At 39.1% G+C, this 26,085-nt stretch overlaps 1 protein-coding gene across 1 annotated transcript in view; it reads right to left on the reverse strand.

Annotated features, from left to right (window-relative positions):
* The window catches only part of LOC116322746 (collagen alpha-1(XIX) chain), a 104,146-nt gene that overhangs the window by 67,600 nt on the left and 10,461 nt on the right, over nucleotides 1–26,085 (reverse strand). The window contains exons 8-12 of the mRNA XM_031742909.2: nucleotides 25,651–25,770; nucleotides 24,140–24,202; nucleotides 15,494–15,538; nucleotides 12,855–12,899; nucleotides 874–909 (exon numbers count right to left, since the gene is read on the reverse strand). Of these exons, the coding sequence (XP_031598769.2) occupies nucleotides 874–909; nucleotides 12,855–12,899; nucleotides 15,494–15,538; nucleotides 24,140–24,202; nucleotides 25,651–25,770 (309 nt within the window). The remainder of the gene's footprint in view (nucleotides 1–873; nucleotides 910–12,854; nucleotides 12,900–15,493; nucleotides 15,539–24,139; nucleotides 24,203–25,650; nucleotides 25,771–26,085) is intronic.

The raw sequence follows: 26,085 nt of genomic DNA on the forward strand, positions 1-26,085 counted from the left end.
TATTCTTCAGTGGCCAAGTCTGAACTTGATATAGATCACGCTTTTCAGATACTGAAGACAAAACTAAAGGCAGTGAAGGCCTACTGGAGCTTCTCAGTGGAAGGAATATGGCATTTGGTGATGTTCAAGGTTTCTAAAAACATCATGATTTTCTGATTTAAAGTCCACTGTGGCAGTGTACAGAGGCAAAACTACAAAAACTGTGTCCAACAAGTTATGGGGCTACCTGTTTGTATTGTATGTGACTGTGCAAGTAAATAGACATAATGTATATGTGGTCTGCTACGGCTTCTGTTTGGTTGTGAAGTGGAACCGGTTTCCAATTTTATGTTTTCTTTCTGCTAGATGTTGCCAGACAAGAGAAATATACAAGATGGAAAGACGTAAACCACGGTGTCATTTGTCACGGGTGTCTGTAAATGCACAAAGTCTGCAGGGACAGATACCATTCTAGTAAGTGCTTGTCTCACCCGTGTAGGATACAGCCAGTGACTACCTGTCAAACTCCACACCCAGCCCGAGGCTTGGAGCTCCATTCTTCTCTGCCTGGCTGCTCATGCCTATCCTTTTTGGCTCCAGCGAAACCGCCCACTGAGCCCTATCTATCTGCTCCTCGTTTGACCCATTCCCAGGCGACGGTAATGTGACACAGAGAGCGTTCACTGGAGTGCCCCACTTTCCATCTCTGTGGGCCAGATGTTTTAACACTATGTGTAGAGCCTGCCAAAAGGCTGTGGTATTTACAAAGCTCGGTTTTGCCATTTCATGCATCTCATTTCATACCCTCATAAGTACATTTTAACATCACCACTTTATTTGAACACACACACACAGATGGCATAATGAGATGTAAATGAAGAAGTGTGAACTTACAGGCAGCCCTGGAGTTCCAGGCAGACCCGTATCACCCTGCAAGACAATAATTAAAAATAAATAAAATGCGCAGCATTAACTCTTTATCATACTCACCTAAATTCATAAAATCTTTTATTGACTGATAAACATTAAACCTAAAGGCCATCTATCATGTTTGTGAGAAAAAACCCTGAAGGTCAGCTCAAGTAAGATGACATTTCATAGCAGGAATATTCAGATATAAGCACTATGTACGGTAGAAGGCTATTACCTGGTATTTACACTATGTCCCTACATGAAGCATGTCTGATGACTTTCACACTGGCAGGTGGGCCATTAAATGTGACAGGCTTTAAAACAAATGCAGGCACACTACATCATGAGAGAGCTTTGCAGCATTAACAAGGGGCAGGCATGATAACACTGTTCGCTGACTGTTACATACAGGCGGTCACAAAAAGTCATATAAGGAAGGAGAAAACGCCTTTTGATGCCAACATGATCTAATGTAAGCAATGAGCTCACATCCTTTTTGCTGACTGTCTTGTTTTCTTCTTTTTTTGTCTTTTAAGATAAAACTTGTAGATCACAGATCAGTATTACTGCCATCCTATCCCCTCTTCACAGCAGTCCCAACATTTATAAAGCACTGAGCTGAGAAATAGATGACTTTACTGCTGCCAATATTCTTTTATCAGATGTGCATGAAAGGAAAAAAAGAAGAAGAAGAAGGTGTTTGTAGTTCATATCCATTTTGTTGTCTAAATGAATGTCACAGCTAAAATATGCCTGCTATGGGATATTCAGGGGACTCATTACTTTATGCTTCCAAATCTGCCTCTCTCTGTCAGCTCCCATACAAACAAACACTCTCTCCACCCCCTCTCTCACCCTCCCATCCGGAAAACAGGATAAAATACGCTGTGATTCTCTGTTGTCTTCACAGAAACACACAGACCTCATTATAACTTCAAGGCTGGCAGACAGTGCATTGCACCTACAATTATGCGGTGAGTTCTACCAAAAGGCAACAACAACAACAGCAAAGAGAGAAAAAAAGGGGGGGAAAGCCCTAATAAGGGAAGAAAAATAAAAGAGGAAGAGATATGGCAACTAATTACAGGAAAAACATTCCAACTCATATATGGGAAATAATCCCACTGTGGCATGAAAAGAAAAGTTTAAAAAGACCAATATTTTCCACATCAATACAAGAGTTAATCTAATTCATGTCACTGATGAAAACAAGGTTTTGCATCAAACTCTTGTCTTAAACCCCAGACTTATGGAACTAGCTACAGCCACCTGTGCAGGGCATACCTATGCAACTATTGTATTCCTTGATTTAAAAACCTAATGTCAAATACTATTCCTATGAGTAGTCCAGCAAACTGCAGGCAACGGTATGCATTTCCCATTTCATCTCTAAGCTTCAGTATCAGAAAAGACCTGTTTAGAAAGGGAAAGATAAAGGGATTTGTTGGGTATGCCCATTACAAAAATATATCACTTTGAATATATAAATACTCCACAAATAGAGAGAGTGGAGCATTTTCCCTCTGCCAGGATAAAAGCTACTCTATATGACCATCAATAAGGTCTTGCTAAGTTATGAAAGCCATAACAATACCCTTTAGTTTGCCATGTTTGGAGTAGCAATTCACAGCAGCACTTCAAACAGATGGACAGCCACATTATCGAGACTGCAGCTCATGAAAGTAAAGCAGATTCCCTGATGACAGAAAAGCAAACTAGGAAAAAGATTATTGTTCTAATGTTGTCCAGCCCAGCATGTACGGCAGACTCACTCACTTTGGTTCCTTTGGGACCAACTGGACCAACTGGCCCTGAGTCACCTTTCAAACCCTGGGGACAAAAAATATACAACACATCTTTTCTTCATTTTTCCTTTTAATGAGAATTATGGAATTTAAAAAACTGTAATGAAAAATACCCCAAACGTGTTACTGTATGTCAGTATGTTGACACTCAGAAAACAAATCTACCATGCAGATGTGAGATTCTCATGCCTGTCACAACTGGTCAATGAGAAAAGAGCAGGTGATGTCAGTCACAGGACACTCCATGTAGCCGAATTCTGGTGAGAGGCTCATGATTAGCTGGTTACACTGTCTCTACCCCCCCAGCCCCTTCCCTCTGTGTTCCCTTGCTGCACTTAGGTTTAGCAAGGACAGTGACTGTCATTGCTTTTAAACCTTGAAGCAAAGAACCTGGGGATGGGATTGAACCAACGGAAGCTCGGGGCAAAGTCAAACCTTTCGGTGGTGAACTGTGAAAGTAGGAGGACGGCTCAGATGAAGAGTGATAGCTGATGAATGAGGCTTGACACATATTGACAGGCTAAATTTGCAGCGAGCCTTGTTAGGTGTGACACATTTGGGCCAGTAGCACCAACTCTTTGAAATAGGTTAGGGGGGAGCAGGGAAGATGGGGAGCGTGAGCGGGCTGTAAAATGACTCAGAAATACAATAATTTGTCATGGTTAAATTTAGAGTCAGATAGGCTATTAATAGTGAATTATATATCTGGAGAGGATGATTACCTACCCTTATCACATTAAGTCTTGCTACCAGAGACATGGCAAATTCATTGCCTGTTCCCTGCAAGCCTTGTCTTCAGCCGCACCATTCAGAAAATAGACGCCTTGCTAACAGTGGTGGAAAGTTATTTTCTGTAAGATAATGACAGCTACAGTGAAGCCTCCCTTTAAGTTGCACCAACAGTGAAATGACAACGACATGATTTTATCAGACTGCATCAATTTATGTGGTCCCTCAGCCCACATGCACTGTCAATAATAGAACAGCTGTCTCATAGTTGCACATGTGTGAGCTCAGTTCTTTATTTAAATCAACAGCCTAACCACTTTGCTGGGGCAATCTGACACAAGGGAATCCAGAAGCAAATTCCCCTCTTCAGTATTACCAGAGCTGTGGCAGAAATTAAAGAGCACAAGGAGCACAAGGCTCATTTGATAACGAGGATGAAAACAACTGCAGATTCTGTCGATATGAGAGGACTTATTACAATGAAACGCCTTTTGTAATATAAACATGTTTTCTTGTTATTGTGATCTGTAATAGCTATTTTAGAAAAGGAACCATTAGGCAGGCATTGCTGCTTTTCACAGCTTTGTGTTTTTGGGTTACTGGGAAATTTTACGCACATATCTAACATCACAACACAACACTATATTTGCAATCTGACAACTTCGTGTTGAGGTCATTTTTGTTTTTGAGGTTTAAATCTGGGTTTGTTATCAAAAGAAGACGATTTAGAAATCGTTACAGGTTTCTCACTGACAAGTGTTGTTAGGAGGTGTTAGAGCTGCGGTTTGCATGGCTCTGAAACAGTAAGCTAACAAAAGATATTTTAGTATAGCTGTGCTTAAGTCTAATTATGAGCCATTTGTTATCACTCCTCCATACAGCTGAAATCTATAAGAGCGCAGGACATTATAGCTACGGGCAATTTTCTTTTCGGTTGTCTAAAGTTGAAGATTGACTGAGACTGTTTTGTCAATCCCACGCTGCTCATTCCTGTAAGCCACTATTAAAAGATCATTAGCAAGCTCTCTAACAAAATGTTATCGCCCTCCTCTTCATTCCCACAGAGGATCACTCCTAACCTTCAGACTGCAGCCCTCACTCACAAAGTTATAGAAACATATTACTTACTCCTGCCATTTCCAATAAATTTGTACATTTAAACTGAATAAGACCCATATATTGGCATATTTTATGACAGTGTCTCAGATGACTTTGTTTGACTTTATTAATTTTGAATTGAAATGAAGGATCCAAAGCTTTCCACTACACTGACACAAGATAGCAATGGATTGCAAGTTGTTAAAAGCGCATCATATAATGATGTAGCATGTCAGTCAGAAGTCTAAATAATCATCAGTTTCACAGGCTTCATAATGATCTTACCCATGGCCATCCACGCCACACAGAAGAATAAAATTTCAGGGTTTTGAGTTTTGTATTTTAGGTTTTCTTTTAGATTGGTTTTTGTATGTCTATATTCTCAGCTAGTTCTGGGTTCACTAATTGTAGAATTTCGAACATTTTCCTAGTGTTCAATAATTTTTTCTGGTATTAGTATATCATTTTAGCTATCAGTATTTTTCTTCTGTTATGATGTTGTTCATTTTGTATTCCTGATAGTGACTTGTTTCTTGTGTCATCTGTTTAGATTTACTCCGCCCCCAGCGTCTTTGTCTTGACTGCTGTCACCTTTTTCTTGTTTCCCAGATGTTTCCAGTCCCCTCAGTAATCCTTGTATAAATAGCAGTGTCTTTCACTTGTTCCTTGTCACGCTGTACTGTGTAGTTGCCTGTCTGTCTCCCTGCTGAGCTTCCTAGATTTTCGGCTCTCATGATTTTCAACTCAGTTTTGCCTCCGTTTTGGATTTATGTTTCTAACTTCACCAGCTGCAATAAAGATTCGCTTTCCAGTTGAGGTCCGCTTCTGCCTGTGAGTCCTGCATTTGGGTCCTCAGACTTCAACTTCTCAAATATATAACATCATTAAGCCAGGGAGTGATGCTGATGCATTTCTTTAATACAGTATGAATAAAACAGCAGGATTTCTTTGCAATCTTATATTATATTCATTCATTACATGAATGGACGATTCATTCATTCTGAACTTTTCAGAATTTGAGAATTTCTTTACAATAAAAGGGGAAAATTTGAAGGCTTTTAATAGGAACTGTGGCCTTCTGCTGCACTTTTTTCCCCAATTGTAGACACAAAGCAATGTGTTTACTAAAGAGCTGACAGGGAACTGCCATAATTCAAACCGAATAATACAAGTGGGATAAGCTTCTGTAAAGTGGTGAGCTATTTTTCCAGTGGCACCACATGTTCTTGTCAAAAATTCAGGCCAAACAAAAATTGAGTCAGCCCACAAGTCACTCTCCCACCTTTTTTTAAATTATAGTCATTCACACAGTCAAACTAAGCTCTGCAACTGCCATAGCCAATCTGCAAGCTACAAAAATGTTTCCTTCTGGTAAATATTTTAACTAAAAAACTTAACAAAGTAGCTTTACAGAAAAAACTTAGAATGTCTCAATTCTTCCAAATACTAAAAATACACACTGTAGTAAAAGACACGTTGGCTTAGAATGTAAATTTGCTTGATAGAAAACTTGGCACATCTGTGCAATTGTTCAGATGACTGACCTATAAAGGTTTCTAAGATATGCACTGCAGGCCTACACATCATCTGGAAAACAACCAGAGCAATTAAAAAGTAAACCTTCATATTTTTTTGGATGACGTTTTTGGCAGTCTTGCACATTTTTCGTTACGTTTTTTTTCACAGATGTACAAAAATGAAAAGATGGGGAAAAAATGTACCAATTAATAAGCTTTTTTCTTGTTTCACATTTCCCTACAGCCAATCAAAATACAATTCAGAACTGTACTTTGAGTCTGTTGACTAAAGCTTTGGTATTAAATAGCCATAATGTGACCTTGTGGATGTCAAACTATAGCACCAGCATCCCAAAACAAATTAAACTGGTGCTTTAAATTTACAAGAAAACTGCTGAGCAAAACAGGAAAAAGAAATAAAAAAAATGCAAAAAAAATATGTACATATATAATATCATATTTTTATGTTGTAGTAAAGCTACTATTTGATATTTTAGAAACAGTATTAATATTTTTGTAACACACTGGTTGGATAACCATTAAGAGTTAAGAGAAAAAGGTTTCAGTTAATTCCACGATCTCCTTTAGGATATCAGAAGTTCAGATCAACTATTTTAAATAATCTCTTTCATAAAAATAGATATGGAACCACTTTTTCCTAAAGCACTCAGCCAAAATCTTTTTTTTGGTGTTGATGTTGTTACTGTTGCAAACACTACGTTTGAAACCTACCAGTTTTACACAGTTGTCAGCGTGTAAAGCTATCCCAGAATGCTCTCTGAGTAAGTTAAATGTCAGACACAATACATACGTTTGTTAATAGAAAAATGGTCAAATCAGATTCAGCACAAAAGTGGTTAACAGGAAAAACAAATATACTAGTTTGCCATTTGAATCCATACTTTGCAAGAATGTGCAGTTTGAGCCATTCATGTACACAGTAATTACACGAAATATCTCCAACAATATGTAAAATGATTCCTAAGAACAAGCCCGTCCTTGATTTATTTCAAGGAATGGATAAGATACTAAGTCAAAAACAAACAATTAATTAAAATGCAAATCAATGAATGTAGGCGTTAAAGAAGCGGTACTTGAGCGATTGTTCTGAAATAATGCTGTTTAAAATAATCTCGGCTGACCGTTGCTAAATTGCTAAAATGCTACCTGAAGAGAGAGCATCTAATGACCCCTTAAGAGAAAAAAAAGTGCATTTTTATTTCTTTTTTATTATCCTTCCTTCTACACTACAGCCTGGTTAAGAGGCTTCCTCTCTATCTAATGGACTCAGTCGTGAGCCCATAGGCTTAATTTAGGTGCACGATGACAAAGAGCGAGATGCAGACTTGAGGGGCCGGATATATTGTTAGCTTCTGTTGCAAGCTTGGGGCTTTGTTGCATTTACAGGGAAGGATAAAGGAGGCAGAAGGGGCTGGGAATAAGCTGGTGCTGACTGTGTGGCAGTTGTTCCTGCAGCACGAGGTCAGAACACTGTGGGGAGCTGTGTACACTTGCCTGCTAATTACACACACCACTGTGTCTCTTCGCTCAGGTAGCGGAGGGGCCACAAGACAATCTGGCAACTCCCCAGCACAAGACAACTAAAGCAAGCAAATAAACAGAGCCAGAGAAGTAGGGATGAACAAATGCGGTCTAATTGTGTTTACTTTTACCTTTTACCAACTAGAGCAGCTGCAGGTCGGTGCCCTTGTCTAAGAAGCAGGAGAATGGTTGCAAGTTCTAACTACTGTAAACAACTTAATCATCACAAATAAGGTTTGGCCTTATTGAGTGAAGGCTAAATTAAAAACTATAGTAAGTGTTCTGAATGCTATGGTGGGGAAATGCTGTTACACCGAATGACAGGCCTTTAAAGCTCCATGGAACAGGATCTGTAAGTAACATAGATATCTTGAGTGCTGGCCTACAAATGCCATGGAGGTTACAGAAGGAAATGCCTTTTGTGACTTTCCCTTTGCTCAGCAATGCACTACCACATACATTCTGATATAAGACTAATCACACTGGCATAGGGCTGTAGCACTGACAGCTTCTACACTTTTTGAATAAACACATTTTACCCAGGTAACCCAAACAATGGCTCATAGTGCGAGGATATTAGACTACACTGTCACAGATCATCTGGAACAAGGGATATCATGTTTCATCGGTGTGACTAGTCCCTTGTTTTTTCCTATGACACTTCACTCTTCAGCTGAACATCCTGTCTCCACGAATGTAACTTGAATTACCCACAAAGTGACACGTCCCATCCCATAGGAGGTGTATCTGCAAAATGATACCGGAGCACATGCTCATACACAGAATTCCGGCTTCTCGGGTGTCTACTCTAGCTTTAAATAACACACCAGCTTTAAAAATGGGATATGAGCTAATTGCAGTAAAAGGACAGATCAGGTGATGAAGTCTGTCACAGTAGTGGTCAGAGTAAATAGGTTAACTGAAATCATCAAATACATTTGTGCACCATAAACAGCTTTTAATTTATTTACATTAAATAGACACCAACATCTTCTGCGTTGTTATTAAGCAGGGAGCGTGTTTGCCGTGCTCCCTGCTTCTTACCTTCTAAATATGCAGAAACAATAATTACAGTATATTCATTTAAAGTGACATTATAATACAAAGGACAGTATTTATTTCTCCTGTTGGGGGCTGTTTATTCACTACAAATGACGATTTTAGGACTTCCGAGTCTCTTAGCACTAATTTCTGTAAGTGATTAACTGGAAAGATGGCCCAGCTTTATTGCAGATTTATTTAGTCGATGAGGCTCAGCTTCATCCTCTCACCTGACACTGGGGATACTGGTTTTTAATCCTGTAATGCTCACTGCACACTGATGAGACATGGGGATAGTTTAAATCCCATCTATTTGTCTACAGTGTCCTGCCATCATATTATTCGAAATCGAATGCAAGTGTTAGATCAAGAAGTCAAATGACTCACAGAAAAAGCATAGCTGTGGGAAAAAAGGGAAAAACAAATAATGAAAGCTTGATTTGTACCATAATTTATTCTCTTTCTAGAAGCATACGTACTGGAAACATAATCCATTGTGTTGACATTGATGAATGGCTGAAACTTGTGTTTATTTGAAGAAATTATCACATGACTGCATGTCATGTAGAGCATTGGAGTCTCCCAGCTTATTGTCTTGCTTTAATGACACTCAGCGTTGCTATTCTGGTTCACTGTCACTCACTGCTGTCTTCAGCACCAAGTTTGAAAGCTTACTCTGTTGTTATCTATGATGCAATAATTACAGATGACGAGCTAGTGGCCATTTCAGAGCACGCCGAGTGAATAGCTAAAAATCTCAGCTTAAAACAAGTGCTCGTCAACTGGTGGTGCAGGAGGAAGAAATATCGTTTCAAGGGTGATGATATAGTATGTTAAAGGATGTGGCTACAGCTGTGCCCCAAAATTTCTTGTGCAAGGAATCGAGATCCTAGCTTTCTAGTAGAGATGGACCGATCCGATATTACGTATCGGTATCGGTCCGATACTGACCTAAATTACTGGATCGGATATCGGCGAAAAATAAAAAATGTAATCCGATCCATTAAGTATCAAAAAAAGCATCTCACAAAACTTGCAACACGGCGTAACTCGGCTCATAACCGTAGCACGTCGGAGCAGTGTGCTCACGTGATAGAGCGGCTGTGTGTATTTGTAGCCGCTACCAAACCAGCATTTCATCTCCGAGGAAGTTATCCCAGAGAGAAGTAAAGCAAGTGTGTAAGTTCATCTCTGAATGTTTGTAAAGCGTTCCCATGTTAAGCTTAACAACCGATATATGGAGCGACTGCTTCTCTCTCTCCCTCACCTTCCTGCCGCTACTTCAATCGTGAAACTGCTTAACGATCAGCTGATCGGCTTTTCTGTCGCGAGTCCGTCTCTCTTCTTTGTTTTTGGCCCACTTTGCACCAGAAAGAGGAAACCAGCGGCGGAACAACAGCAGCACCTTTAAGCTTGATAAGCTGTTGTTAGAATTTATTTAATATTACTTTCTACACCAGGATCCTTTTCTACGTAGCTGACGGCTGGTAACTGTGCAGGGGCGGATCTAGCAAAGTGCAGCCAGGGGGGCGATAGGGAATGAACAGGAAAAGGGGCACAAAGACATACTTTTCTTTCTTATTCTCATTTAAAATATGTAGCTTTTAATAAATAATTATCTGAATCTTACACCCAAAGTTTTAATCTGATGTAAAATGTATAGAAGTCCATTACTGTATATAGTAACTGTTAAGTCTAATATACCCTAGTAAGCTATAGTACTTTTTCCTTTGGGAAGGTACCGTCTGTGAATTCTGCAATTCTGTTGAAGAAAGATGTTGAATCTATTTAATTATTCTTGAAAAATAATTTGTTTCTGTGCATTTTTTCCACCCTGCATCAAATTAAAGTTGATTACGCCGATTAAGCATCATGAGGTGGAGGGTGGGGGTGGTTCCCTATTTTTTTTTTTTTTTTGTTGGGAGTTTGCAACCCTATTAGTTAGGTTGCTTAATATTTCTGCTAAGTACTCTTTAAAATACCAGAATAGGGAGGATGGAGTAGGTTTAAGTTAGGTTTTAAGTTAGGTAAGGTTTATTAGATTGATCAGTGTTGCTGAACTATGAAATATTTTGGGTGCAGTGTATTTTTTATACACAGGTATAACAGAATAGCTTTAGTGTTGTTGTTTATTTAAACTTGAGTATGAACTTATACAAAATGCAGCAAGATATTAAAAAAAAACAGTTTTATTGATTAAAAAACACAATATCGGATTCATATCGGTATCGGCAGATTTCCAAATTTATGATATCGGTATCGGTATCGGACATAAAAAAGTGGTATCGTGCCATCTCTACTTTCTAGCACAAATTTGTAAGTTTAAGTAAAGTGGGGCAGAAAAAAAAGCAATTTAGTAAATAAAACTGTTATCACTTAATTAAAAATAAATACTCAAGGCATTTGGCTTGATTTAAAGCTGTATCCACTGCAGAATAAGTTCTCTATACACTCCAGAAATTTGCTGTTCTCTAAGGAACGCGCTGACATTTTGGGAAAATAGACTTGTTTTCCTCTCCCAGCATCAGATGAAAAGATAGATGTCAGTGTCATTTCTGTGATTTTCTACAAAGACAGGTCCAAAACATGTTTACGGACCTCAGCTCAAAGGCAAACCCCAGGTGCCTCTTGGTACTAGTGGCAAGCTTGCCAGATAACAAGATGCAGCAGGTCGGACTCGTATCTTCTTTTTCACTTTTGATTTAGCTAGAACAGCTGTCTTCAAGCTAAGCTAAGGTAAGCACGTCCAGGATCCATACGTTATTATCCATAATGGGCATCTGAGATGCTGGACCAACACGCCTGCTAGAAGCAATGCTTCACAAATAGGATCTCAATTTCTCAACTTTTTCTTTGTTTCGAATCACTCAAGGAAGTAGGGCACAGTATAATAAATCCCTTCAGTGTACGCATGAAAAGCCATTTGAGCATGACCGAAGAAAGCCCCGGCGCCTAGGGATGCACAAAGATCAAAACAAGTCACTTCTCTAGGAAAACATATATCCTCGCACCAAACTAGTGGCAGAGTAGTTTACGACTGAGCACCACTAACAATGACGCCTGCCACCCAGAGAGAGAGAGGGCGAGCAGAGGGGAGCAGGATCGCCTCTCAGCAGACCCTTGGTCCAATCCTGTCAATGTAGCAGCTCACTGCACTTTTCAAACACCCGATAGTGACATCAGTTCCAAAAGGAACAAAACAGCCAATCCTTCCTATTTGAACCACTTCTTTAAAAAATTCTTAGGAAATAATATAAACAGTAGATGGGGTGTTTGTGGGGTTTTTTTCATGTTTACTGTATGGCATCCAACCACACAACACTGTGTTTTTCTCTTTAAATCAGGAGGAGCGTGCATCATCGCATCGGTGTCTGACAGTCTGAGAACTTACAAGAAACAGGAAGGTAATTCTACCGGATTAAATCGGTAAATACTCTTTTGGCTGTGCACACTCATGTTTATCCCTGTTTTTTTAAATCCACTTTCTCTCTCTGTTATATGGCAGATCACGGGTCCACAGCCTGCAGGGAGGCTGATTTCTGTGGCAGCTGTTTGTTGACTCAAGTGGGAGATGGTGATGAAAAGAAGTCCCTTTATTAAGCCACTTTAAACTGACCATCTGCACAGCTTTCAGTACATCTACTGAGATTGTGCTATGTGAGCGAACAAAAGCAGTACAGCAAAAAACAACAAAGCGAGAAAAAAAAACACGCTTTCATTCAATTTATGCTTTAAAGGAAGGAAAACTGATTTGCTTGTGGCTAAAAACGCTTACTAAGATCTAAGTGGTGCTGTTGTTGTTTCTTTCTAATGGATATGTATTCAAAACAATTATCATTTAATAGTGTGCCTTATCAGAGTGTACATTACATACATTAGTCTAATCACTGCAGCCAGACTTAAGAGCATGCAATAAAATGTAACCTAAAATGACACAGAAAGGGCTTACAGTAATTTGGGAAATGAGTTTAGTCCATTAGTATGTCAAGCCTATGGCAGCATATCAATTAATTTCACTGCAGAAGGACAATGTCGGCTAGAGCACTCCTTGCTCTGCTTCAGATATGACAAGCACCTGAAAACAGCCACACAGAAAAACTCTGCTGCGCTCCTACCCCCAGGTCATCACACAGAAAATGAAAAGCCTATAAGAATTGATTCCCTGACGAAACTAGACCTGGTTGATGTGCTAGGTATGGAATATATGTCTGCTGAAGATAGTGGTACTTACTTTCTCTCCATCGATTCCCTTTTGCCCTTCTGATCCAAGTTCCCCCTGCAATGACAAGACTGAAAGTTAAAAGGTGCAGAAAAGACCCTTGAAAAGTTTATGCTTTCATCTTTTTTTCTTTTTTTCCCACTCTGACACCCAGCAGCGCTAAAGTAGGGTTAAGGAGACACATGGTGGCTCAGAAAAGATGTTAGCTTTTAAAAGTTTTTAGTGTTTCATAAGTGGCTGATGAGACATTTATTGCATAAGCTAGGGAGCACATTAGTCCACAAATACTTTTAATTAAATCATTAAAGAGTTATAGTGCTTTCATTTATCCCTATAAAAATGTAAGTATAAGGTCCACCCTTCTCCTTCCCCAAGGGACGCTACCATAATTACGCCACTGTACGGATGCACTGGGTAGTGTATGATATTTATCATGTGCTGCTCTGGAGTTATTGTGTGGATGTTAATACACTCACATGAATACAAACAGGCAAAAAGAAGGAATAAAGTTAAATACAGAACTTCGAAGAAGTTCTAAGAATCTAAGTTAAGGATCTTGGCGATGGCAACAGAAAAACACACAAGAATTTATTAAGGAGAAGAAAGACCACACACACCACACATCCAGGAATCGCATGCAGTATCATTTGCTACTAAGCTCCCTGCAGCATTTCTGCTTCAGGAAAGTCTATAACATGTGTGGGATTATTTGTAGTCAGTAAAAAAGCTGTTAGGGGCTTATTTCCACAAATATCTTTCTGATCAGTGATTCTTCTCAGGCTGCCCAGCCAGCGATTTCGGAGAACTGTGCCAGAAATGTGTGAGCTGTCTTGGAACCTCTTGGCTCCATTATGAAAGTGTAACCTATACAGTTTAATGACCTCAGCTGGCCCATAAAGCTCAAGCAAACTGCAGTATTACAGTGTCCAAGGGCAACCATATCATTACTCTTATAATGCCAACAGCTGCAGGAATTGTTGTTCTCACATTAAGACGACCAAAAGAGTCTGAAAATCTGTGTGTCTTAGCTAAAAGTGCCCACAGCCATCTGTAGACATCTCCGAACATGCAGCATGTTCAGAGCATATGCACATACTGGATGCCCACAGATGGATAAAATGGCGAGTATAACAATAGTCCACGCACACAGGTTTCAGTAAAATATGTCTGGGTCAGGAAGAAACCTTATTGATGCAAAATCGAGCAAAGCTACAAAACACTTCAATACATGGCACTGTGCATTAGCATCTTTATCAATACTACTGCTACGGCTGGTGCTTTTCTTGTGCACTGTTGTGTAACAAAATAGCTTTCGCTGGCTCCTGTACAAGTGGAGAGAGCCATGCCATTAAGTGCTATTCCTTATTTCACAAATCAAGGTGCCCGAGCAAATAAGTCGTCCCACAGTGAGCTTAACGGATATAGATCCAGGATTAAGCCATATTCCACATTCAGGAATAATCCTGTTTACTGACGATGCATAAACAGCTTCCACAACGATCTTCGGTAAAATCGATCCCTAAATTCAATGTAGTATCTGGTGGATATATGTGTGTTTTTCTTCTCTTGTTATGCATTAGCTGTGTTTTTCTGAGAATAGAATCAAAATCCCACACCCCCTCTTTCCACTTCATGATATACTGCAAGGTATTCTCAGTGTAAGATATAGAGACAACACCCTTGTACTAGCATTACTGTAAGTAGTTGGCTGGCCTCCCAAAGCAGAGGAGATTAACACATGCATCTGAGATGCCACATTTGATAGTCAACAACCTAACTGATGACAATATCATAGAACGCAAAATGCGAGGGAATAAATAGCAACTGCAGTGAAATAAATTGCAAACAGGGTCATTTTCTCAACCCTTCGGGAACGAGACTGGACTAGTAAAGAACAAAACAAGCGCTGCGTCAATCTGAAATGTCATATGAAAGATATCTGCATTTTTCTTCTTCAGTTTCCCATGAATTGCTTGTCAATCTTGAGTCCTAATTTTTACCCAGGGAGGCTGTACATAATTACATGTTTTCACAAATGCGCATGAAGTTATTCAAGTCACTTGTTTTTCACTCAACAGTGAAGGACTTCATTAAGAAGGTGCAACTGAGGCTCACACACGCAAGACATCTTCTCAGGACAGACAGCCCAGACATCTAGCCGGGATTGCTTGTGCAGTGGCAAGGACATGATCTCTCGCTGGCGTCCCACTCGGGAGAACTGCCAACTATGTCCGGTGGGGGCACACGGCCAAGCTAGAAATGCCGCTGGTTGTACCTGAACTTTGGATATCGTTAGCAGTACCGAGCGGGCACCCACTTGATATTTAATTTGATTTTGATATTGCTTTGTTTTCTGTGTTGCTCTGATGAGGTCACCACAAGCAGGCCAGTAAATCAATCCAATAATGTTAGAAAATAATCTCAGAGAGGGGCACTGACAGATTCCATAAATCACTTAATCAAAAGAGCCATCTGCTATTTAAGCATCTGTATACCATACAGCAACACAAACTCAATTTTTTAACTAAAACATATCTTAAAAAAAACAAAAAAACGTGAATCCCGCGTTACTCAAAGCTTTAGTCACAAGTGTGAGTGCAAACCAACACTGAGGAGTGTTAGCTTTGCAAGTCATTCAGTGAGTGACCTACCTTGGGTCCTGCGTTTCCTGCGGGCCCAGCCTCCCCTGTGCTCCCCTGCAACAGGAACAACACAGGGAACTGTTAGTGAAAGGTCTCTCGTTCACACATTAGTAAATAGCTTTATGAACACTTGTCATTTCATCAACGATCTCGCTCCTACAGCTGCTCCAAGAGTTCTTGCTGACACAGGACCTCAGCAGCTGCAGATCGGGATACTGTTTCTCAACAACTGGAACGTGCATATCTGAACCCCATTAGGAGTCATCATATTGTTTTAATAACTGTATTATTTTTAGAAAGTTAGACAAGACAGGGCAAAAAAGGAAGAGAAGTTTAAGTGTCTTGAGGGATATACTTTTATAGACAGTAAAGACAGACTGGAGAGAGGATAAAAGAAAGGGGTACTGTCCGCAGTGCTGCTAAGAGGAGAGGCTGGACTGTTATTTAGCAAATTAAGCAAATGCAGAACATGCTGCAAGCTAAGAATCTAATTAAGCATAATGTCCATTCATTGTGACATCTTCATTACGAGCCCTGTTTGCTGGCTCTCAATAGGTTTGTTTGGAAAGTACAAGAAAATGTTGCTAACTTAACAAATGAATTGCTTTCTAGGCTGGAGGATAAACGATGAGCCTTATTATTGCATCCATTATTCTGAGCATGTCCACTCTACCTTTTAAAAATACAAAACATTTGATAATTCACTGGTCATGTGAACAATTGCAGCATGTTAAGCATTCATATTAGACGCGAGACATTCATGCGTTGTCTGTGGTATGTACATTTCACAATGCTGTCACCCATTCATTCTTCACCCACTAAAGTTTTCTTTTCACCCACTGACACGAACCTTTCAAAAAGCTAATAATAGTGAAACACTGATTATTACAATAGGAGCAATGAAAGGTTTTGACAGCCAATCAAAGTCAAGTGTTAGTGAAATAATAAACCATCTTGAATGAAATTCCTATTATAACTCACTTTAGAGGTAGAATGGGTATAAATTGAATTAGGGGGTACTAATTGAAAACACAAGCCATAAGGGCACGAGAGTTGTAAATGGTGCAAAACAAATTATGGGTATTGTAAAAGGGAAAGAAGTTTTAATTTTGCCATTACGCCTCTGTTTTATTTATTTATTTATTTTTTGAGGAAGTACATGCAGGAGCTGTAAATCTAGTAATACCAGGGTTTATGTGCAAGGCCATAGAAAATGGATTTCCTTTCAAGTAAGCTGCATTCTTATAACCCACTACTTATCTGTTTAATTTCCTGAGGGATTCTGGATTAATCATAGCAGTTTAATCCCTTTGCACTGCATTAGAATCCTCCATCAAATTCTCACTGTAATGCGGGATAGTACTTTCTGTCGGAGTAACACAGCAAAAGTAATCCCCACCCATTTTCCCAAGAAACCCTCTGTGTAGGTCACGATGATTGGCCTGCACTTCTCATTTTGGTTGTTTAAATGCTCTAAATTGCCCAGATGTCTTTGATTAATCTCTACAAAGTCAATCTAAATTGTTTTTAATCTTATACAGAAGGAGATTCTCAAGTCTCATAGGATTACCTCAACAGAGTTTTCTATGACTTTGTTACCACTGTTAAATGTATTGTAATATAAATCAGAGTTTCTCATTGTTTAATTGTCCCATGACTACGGGGCTAGCAATATGACAGCAACATGTGGGTCTTGCTAAACTAAAAAAGCGTTTAAGAAACCTATAGGTCTAGTTTTTATTATGCTAAAGTATAATTCCTTGCATAATTTGTCCATTTTCCCATGATCTGAACATAAATTCCTATCTGGAATCATGGAGGAGCTAAAGATTCCTTACAAAATCCTGTCAGAGGCAACAATCACGACGGACAAGCTTGTGTTAAAAGGACAGAAACACAAAGGTATCCTGTATGCAAGTCTTCACATCAAGTGGCATGATGTGTAAATGTTGCACCTCCATACACAAAACAATTTACTTTCATGGCACCAACTTTGTAGTGTTATATATAGGAACAAGCAAATAATATAATAGAAAAACAGTTGGTGAGATGAAATATAATAAGCCGTCATCACATGTGATAAATCTAACACTTAAGAGCAGATAATCATTTAATTGCAAAGTGTGGTGGCATCACACGAAGCAGCAGTTTTTTCCCCCTTAAACAGTATGTGGTGTATCGTTGTGCACGTAACAAAAAAGCAGAAAATAAATTGCTTAGGGAAAGGTACTTTTGCATTTTAAAAGCCCCTAAAAAAATTAGTTTGGTGAACATTTATGCAGTTTTACAGATATGCACAAGTCATAAGTAATGATGTCTCTTAAGACTGAAGCTATGGAGCCAAGGATTTGTAAGTTGGTAGCTACATCTCTTCAACGCTTGCATTTCTCCCTCGCTTCCTTTAGGTTTCCATAATGAAAATCATTCTGGACCTTTGAAGCAGGCAAAGCCCTCCACTGGGCAAAATGAACTATAATGGCTCAGACTGCACAAACACTGCCCCATTGCTTGTGAAAAATCACACACTGAAACACACAACCTTCTCTATCTCATAATAAATGGAAGTTCTAAATGTTGGCTTAACTTAAAATAGATTTTTGCAAATTGGATTTTGAGTTCGTACAGAAATGATTCTCAGAAAACATCCTGAATGCAAACCTTCAGCGCTTCTAAACATCTAGCTCCTGTAAGTCCACCCCAGCAGGGAGAAACAGGTAGAAACTGGCCTTAGAAACTCAGGGATCGATGAGAATTAAATATAACTTAGAAGAAGTGAAATCCTACCATAATATACCAGACAGATGAATCTACAACAAGGCCAGTGTAAATAAGATAAAATAAATGAATAAATGACTATCAAAGCATAATAATAATAATATTATAAGAACAAACTGCCACTGTTTTTCCCTCACTTGTTTTTGAAATGGAAAACCACTTTTGCCCAGTAATCAGTTGTGATTAAATATCTACTAGTCTTGGTAGTCTTGATGATTCTGTCCCAGCTTGTGTAAAAAGGTTAGCTACTGTCAATGAATAGGATACAGCGTACACTGTTTGACATCACATGTAGATCAGCCTGACAAATCAGAATCATAACTCTTATCATTTCACAAATAACTTGCTAGAAATCACATGGGTGACCAAAACTATTGATCATCTTTCAATGTGTGGTTGAAAGATGATAATTAAAATGCCAAATTAGCTACATTAGTATATGCTCACTGGCAGCTTTATTAGCTACCCATTGCTAGTACTGGGTTGGACCCTTGTGCCTTCAGAACAGCCTTAATTCTTCACGGTATCAATCCAACAGCACAATGGAAAACGTTAACATAGATTTTTGTCCATATTGACATGATGACATCACACTGTTGTTGCAGATTTGTTGGCTACACATCCATGATGTGACTCTCTTGCTTTACCACATCTCAAAGGTACTCTATTGGAATGACATCTGGTGACTGTGGAGGGACTTTAAGTACATTCGAGTATAGAGAATTCATTGTTATGTTCAAGAAACAAGTTTGAGATCATCTAAGCTTTGTGATATTCAGTGTTGGGACTAACGCGTTATTAAGTAACGCGTTACAGTAACTACGTTATTATTGTGGTAACGAGCACGGTAACTAGTTATTATGCCAAAACCAGGAACGCGTTACTCGTTACTGGGATTTAGATAGGCTCGTTACTCGTTACTTCGTGTGGTGGATATCGCGGAGCTTCCACAGATTCAATAACATTAGCAAGTGGTGGAGGCCAGCAGGTGGATGAAGGAAAAGGGAGGCAAGAGGAGAGACCCGAAGCGGCCGCCGGTCCGCGTGTCAGGTGAACTGAACTTCAGGTAAGAAGTTATGACCTGCAGTCTATCGGAGTCAGATATAAACCAAGTTTAGGTGGAGTTTATTTTCGGTATGCTGACATTTTCGTACTGCGTGCTAGCTAGCATGACGGAGTTTCTGCTGTGTGGGTGCTATGTGTTACTGATGTTGAACTTTATTTTGTTCATACGGTTAATTATTAGAGTTGCCAACCGTCCCCTAAAAAACAGAATCGTCTCGTATTCAGAGAAAATATTACGCGTTTCGTACTGAGGTGAAAAGGAACACAGTTTGTCCCGGACTTCAGCTACAATGAAAAAGACACAAAGCTGAAGCTGCACAGCTGCCTCTTCTTCTCTCATTCTCTCCTCTCCTGTTTCTACTTCAATCATGAAACTGATCAATGATCAGTTGATCGGCTTTTCTCTCTTGTTTATTTATCGCCCACTTTGCGCCAGAAAGAGGAAACCAGCGGATGTCGCGTTAAACAACAGCAGCACGTTTAAGCTTGATCAGCTGTTGTTAGAATTTATTTAATATTAATTTCTAGTATCAGCTGATGTTTGCTGGAGCCACAGCTGTAAAGCTGCTGGTCATGATATCAGTTTGGTTATCTGGTGAGAGGGAAACATGCAGATGAAACCAGGAGATGTCCTTACTGAATCATCACAGCTGAACAGGTGATGGAGAAACAGGTTTACCTTTTAGGTGACATGAATGAGTTGAAGGGAAGTTATGAGCTGTTTCTGAGAGACAAATAACACCAGGATCCTTTTCTACGTAGCTGACAGCTGGTAACTGTGCAGAGGCGGGTCTAGCAAATTTTTGCCAGGGCTCCATGTGGGGCATTAACAGGGAAAGGGGGGGACAAGGAAATAGTTTTCTTTATTATTCTCATTTAAAATGTCTCGCTTTTAAAAAAATAATTATCTGAGTCTTACAACAAACAATTGATAGATTGATACATATATACCATCAGAACAGTGTACATCACTGTCACAACAGTGTTTATTTTCATTCAAAGGCTTTATGATTTTTCCTATAATGGTGGGCGGTCTCTAGTCAAAATGCCGGGACGATTTTTTTGTCCCAGTCCAGCTCTGTATGCAGCTCATCTGCAGTCTGGTGTTACCTACATCTTCCTATTCAGAAGGCAGAATTTCCAAGTTCTGAGTACAATCAAAAGCACCACGACTGCAGTTTTTGTGTTGGATGTAAAAAGCAGGCTAGAATCATGGCGGCGGTCAACGACGGTCCAGGCGTGGGATTTCGCTCGTGGAAATGTGCGCATTATTTTTTCCTTTCTGTTGGTAGGTGGCACAGTGCACTTGTGGCAAGTAAGCAAGCTAGAAGACTGGCAATCTTGCTGGGTATCCAGTTACGGAAGCAACACATTAACAAGAGAATTCTGAGTAAAACCAAAGTTACTTTCCCTAGTAACTAGTTACTTTGAAAGTAACGAGTAACTTGAAGTAACTGAGTTACTTTTTTAGAGAAGTAACTAGTAATGTAACTAAGTTACTAATTTAAAGTAACTTACCCAACACTGGTGATATTGCACATTATACTGCACATTATAATGCGCATTATATTATATGCCATCAGAAGATGGGTACACAGTGGATATGGTCAGCAAAAATGATGCCTATATGGGGCTGAAAATGTACCAAGAAAATATTCTCCATTCATCACCAGCCTGAACCATTGATAAAAGGCAGGATGGATCCATGCTTTAAGTTAGTTATTCCAAATTCTGACAATTTTCCAAATGTTGCAACAGAAACTCATCAGACCAGGTGACATTTTTTATATCTTCTATTTTCTGATTTTGGGTGACCCTATGTGAATTGTAGTCTCAGTTTTTCTGTTTTTTAGTTGAGTGGGCCCCAGTGTGGTTTTCTGCTGATGTCGCCCATCTGCTTCAACATAACTTCAGAGAGTTCAGAGATGCTCTTCTGCACACACTGGTTGGTCAGCTTAAAGCAGTCTGGCCATTCTCCTTTGACTTGTGAGATCACCAAGGCATTTTGATCCACAGAATAGCTGCACACTTGACATTTTCTCTTTTTCAGACCATTCCTCACAAATCCTGTAAATTTTTAAGGGTTTACAGGGTTTAAATTCCCAGCAGATGAGCAGGTTCTGCCTGTTTGGCACTACCGACCAGATCGTTCAAACCAACAACGTTCAAAGTAAATTAAATCACCCTTCTTCCCCATTCTTATAATTAAGTTCTAACAGCAGGCTGTGTTGACCATGTCTGCCATGTCATCAGCTGATTAGATTTTTGCATCATTAGGTAGATGAACAGGTATACCTAATAAAGTATCCAGTGAGTGTATCTTACTGTCAGTACACAGATGGTTACAGGCTGCTATAGCTGAAGTATTGATTTCAATTGTCATCTGCCTATGAACAAGTATTAAACTTAAATTGAAGATTATATTTTTATTGAAAATGATTTTTGTAGCTCTGTGTCACACTAGAAACCTGTCAGTGTGTACCCCAGCGGTCACCCTACGGGAGCGGGGATAGGCACCAGCTCCCCGCATCACTGAATTAGATAAGCGTAAGAGAATGGATGGATGTTTTTTGTGTGTTCTGCACTTTGAGCAGCTAATTTACTACATCATAGCATGAATAAAAAGTGATTGAAGAGGTGAATAAAAAGATTAAGAAAAAAAAGGTGAAAATAGAACTATATTAGAAATGTAACTGAAATGTGCCCGGCTCATGTATAAGTTTCTATTCAATGTGGCTGCTTATTGTCTTTCTAGCAAAAAACCCCCCACATTTATCTGATCAGCAGTTGCAACTACCAAAAAATCACCAGGGTTCTTTTTAGCTTCTGCTTTTAATAACGGTGGTGTGTTAACTGACTGAACGAGATGGCTTAGTCATGAATGTGTGGCCCCTGATCATGTTTTGATTTAGTGTTCAAGCCAGTAATAGGATTTGTTATAAATTTTGTTGTTCAGTCAGTAAACAAATCTTGCCAAGTATTGATTTGTTGAAAACCCGAAATTAGATTTCAGGTGTTAACAGTATGAGTAACTGAGTCATAGCGCACGATGTGGCCTGCAGAAAAATAATAACAATAAAAAAAGGGAGGGCCCTGGGTAAGAAGCATGTTCAAACTATTGTTGATTCATTTGTAGACAGATAAAAGATATGTGCTAAAGTGCTATTTGGACATCATTTAGGTACCAGGTTAACACTTATTGGCTAAGTTATATGGCTATTTTTTCATGTAACAAAAGCACTGACAACTTGCACAGTGCCTGCTATACTGCAAATTGAACCAGCAGCCTGTTGCATTTTACCCACTTTAAATACCCACACCAATTACCAGAAACTAATTAATCACCAGCACTTCAACCACATTCCAAATGCACAGACACATTACAGCTTGAGAACCGATCTCTGCTGGGTCATTTAAGAATCATTAGAGGCCAATTATAGCACATGAACATATTTGATTAGAGCAACCTGTTTTTCTTTCCTTCTTTCTTTCTTTCTTAAACAAAGGTAGTTTAAAAATGATATTCAAAATAATCTCTAAACATCAGCTAACAAAATAAAAAGCTTAAAAGTTAAAAGGATTAAGCATCCATGTCTTTATTATTTATTATTTATCTGTTCTAACAATACCAGATGTTCAGTGTCTCCAGATTTTCAGTGACATTGTGATAACTGGCATGCAAAAGTGACGAAATATAGCCCTTTTTACTCTGCTAGAAAGAAAAACAATCTATAATCATATGTTTGCACACAGGCAGTACCTTTTTGGTGCTGTTCAAAGGATTACCAGCACTAATCACGATGCCACTTTAGCAGCAGTAACAACTCAGTGTGTAGAAAGCTCAAAAAAGCCCAATTACAAATTCCAGAGCTGGATGCTAAAAGTATAAATGATTTAAAATGATGCTTTTGTGCCTTGCAGAAATGACTGGTTTTCACGGAACAAAAACTCTCACAGTCATCCTACATATCTTAATCCCACAGCCACATCATGGTAATTAGGATACTGACCCCCAAAAGCCATATAGTCTTATCAGGCGTACAGTACCACCACCTGCTCGTCCCTGTGAATTCTTTTCATTCACAGCTTTCCCCCTTTTGTCACTTTTTAACCTTGTACAGGCAGCTAAAAGGGGATTTGACTCTCCAAACAATGTGATTTGTCTAGGGAATAATAACACTTTTTGTCTCGGTATTTGATGGTTCCTTCATGTTTTTCTTGTCCTCCAACTGACACGACACCCACAATTTTCAGTGACTGGGCATTTACAATTTACATTTCCACTTGTCTATTGAGCTGTCATGAATATTTTTTTTAAACTACAACAGTTTTCAAGTGATTGAACAAATGTATGATTTACCAATTCACACTGCTTGGGATATTTGGGAGAAAATGTGAATGCTTGCAGGTAATTGCACAGTAGCCTCTCCAAAGGACCTTGACTGAAGAACATGGACTTTGCTCAGGCATTCCAATATAGACATTTCCCTGCTGAAAGAAAGCTCTATTCCTCTTCCTCTAACAATGAAGTATAAATGTGTCCTATGGGGACTTGCTGTCTTTCTTGACATTTAGACCTTGTAGCTGTCCTGGAAAACCAGCAACACTGCCCAGAAAGCAAACCCACAGCTGCAGCTAAGAGTATCTGAGAACAAAACTATGGTCATTTGCAACAAAGGTGCTGAACACAATGCTGACAAGCTCAAGTTGAGACTTCTGTGAAATCACTAACATTTCCTGAACAACTCTATTTTCCCTTGAATAGATGTCAAGACAAACGCATTTATCAAAAAGCACTAAAAATCTGGCCCTTACCTTTTCCCCTTTATCTCCTTTTTGTCCTGGCAGTCCAGCTACGCCTGGAAGACCAGCATCTCCCTGTGCACACATAACATGCAGGACTGAAACTATATGTAGACACATTTATATCAACAGCATGAATCTTTTAACATACAGTTGCAGTCAGCAGTTTACTTACACACATCGTGGGCACGAATCCCATGGCAATACTGGGCTTTTAATGATTTCTTCGAAATGTTCTTTTTTACCAGGGTGGAAGAATTGTGCAGCATACATCTTTAATGACTTTAAAAAACAACAATTGGGTGCAAAAGTTTGAATTTATTTTGGATTTTCTCCAGTTCACACAGGGTCAAAGCCTACACACGGCCTCAAATATCCATACATACCCACTAATATTTGATTAAATGTCCCTTAGGAAGTTGCACCTCGACCAGATGCTTTTGGCAGAATCCTGACTGGTTATTTGACCACTCTTCTTGGCAGAATTGGTAGAGTACATTTAAAGTGGTTGATGTCCTGGCACAGACCTAGTGTTTAGGTAGATTTTCAATAAGGCTGAGGTCGGGGCTTTTGGGAGGCCATTCCTAGACCTTAATGTTAGCCGGCTTTATCCAAAACCTTGGACTTTCCCATTTTTTGTCGTATTAGTCAGTTTTTTTATGCTGGCAAAGAGAAACTACCAGTTGTAATCAATCATACTATTAGTGAGATGTTAATAGGACTTGGATTTGTCAAATCAAAAGACACTATAAGCACCACCTAATCCAGATTTGTGTTTTGCGAATATATTTATATATTTGAGCTTGTATGTATACTTTTCACCTTATGTGGATTAAAGAAAATCCAAAATAAACTGAAACGTATGCACCAAATTCTTGTTTTTTTAAGTGATTAAAGACATATGATGTACAGTTATTCCAACTTGGAAAAAGAACAATTCAAAGAAATTAAAAAAGGACCAAATTACCACGACATTCACGTGCATGATGAGTGTATATAAGCATCTGACCATAACTGCATTTGAAATAACAGAAATATTACTTCTGTTTTGCCAGTAAAGAAATACAAGTAATATACTGCACCTGCATTAAGCAATGATGTTTTTAGTCATATGTTACTTAAAAATATAATCTTTTTTTTTACTATCTGAGTATATTCCAGTATCTCATATCTATTTCCACTGATAAAAGACATCACCTTGCGGCTGTACCGTCTTAGTTTGTTATTGAAGGTAACATTAATATCTGCAGGTGAAAGAATCCTTTACAGCTTCACAGATCTATTGCACAGTGCATATTTGCCATGCTTGGGAGAATTATAGCTGCATTTGTAAATACATTTGGGCTGTAATGTGTTTGGTTGGCATTGCAGGAAAATAGTTTTTGATATAAATGGTGTTTAACCGTCTCTAGAATGCTCATATCGGATTGAGTACACGTGGCGTCAAATCAAATGCTGGCTCAGTTTCAACAGCCATTACATTCACTCAATTAGAAGCCCCTGTTGGGTTGAATTGAGTGTACCTTTTCAGCTGGACAGTGACATCTGTCAATGGACTGTGGGGCTGGCTGAGACAGCATCAAGGGGATCTGAGCTGTAACCAGGGGAGGGGCAGTCCCATTAAATGTCCTCTCGGCTCCACACTGGATCAATACAGAAATTTCACTACTTAGACGCTTTCCTTTGTGTTCTTGCTTCAGGGCAAAAAAAACAAATCAAGCCACTGTCACGTGCAGCACACTTCACCCAGATAACCTTTTTATGCTTATGTGAAGCTTACAAACTGTCATAAGCCCTTCTCAAGGTTGTGAGAATTCTCTAAGAGTAACTTTACACTGACATGGCAGGATGCTTTAGGAGAGATGCAATGACAAGAGTTCAAAGGTCACGCCTCCATTTGGAATCACCGTAACATTAGCTCTTAATGATTTTATGATGATAGAAGTTCTATCTTATTA

This window comes from Oreochromis aureus, linkage group 13 (genome assembly GCF_013358895.1).
Source record: "Oreochromis aureus strain Israel breed Guangdong linkage group 13, ZZ_aureus, whole genome shotgun sequence".
Classification (NCBI taxonomy): Eukaryota; Metazoa; Chordata; class Actinopteri; order Cichliformes; family Cichlidae; genus Oreochromis; species Oreochromis aureus.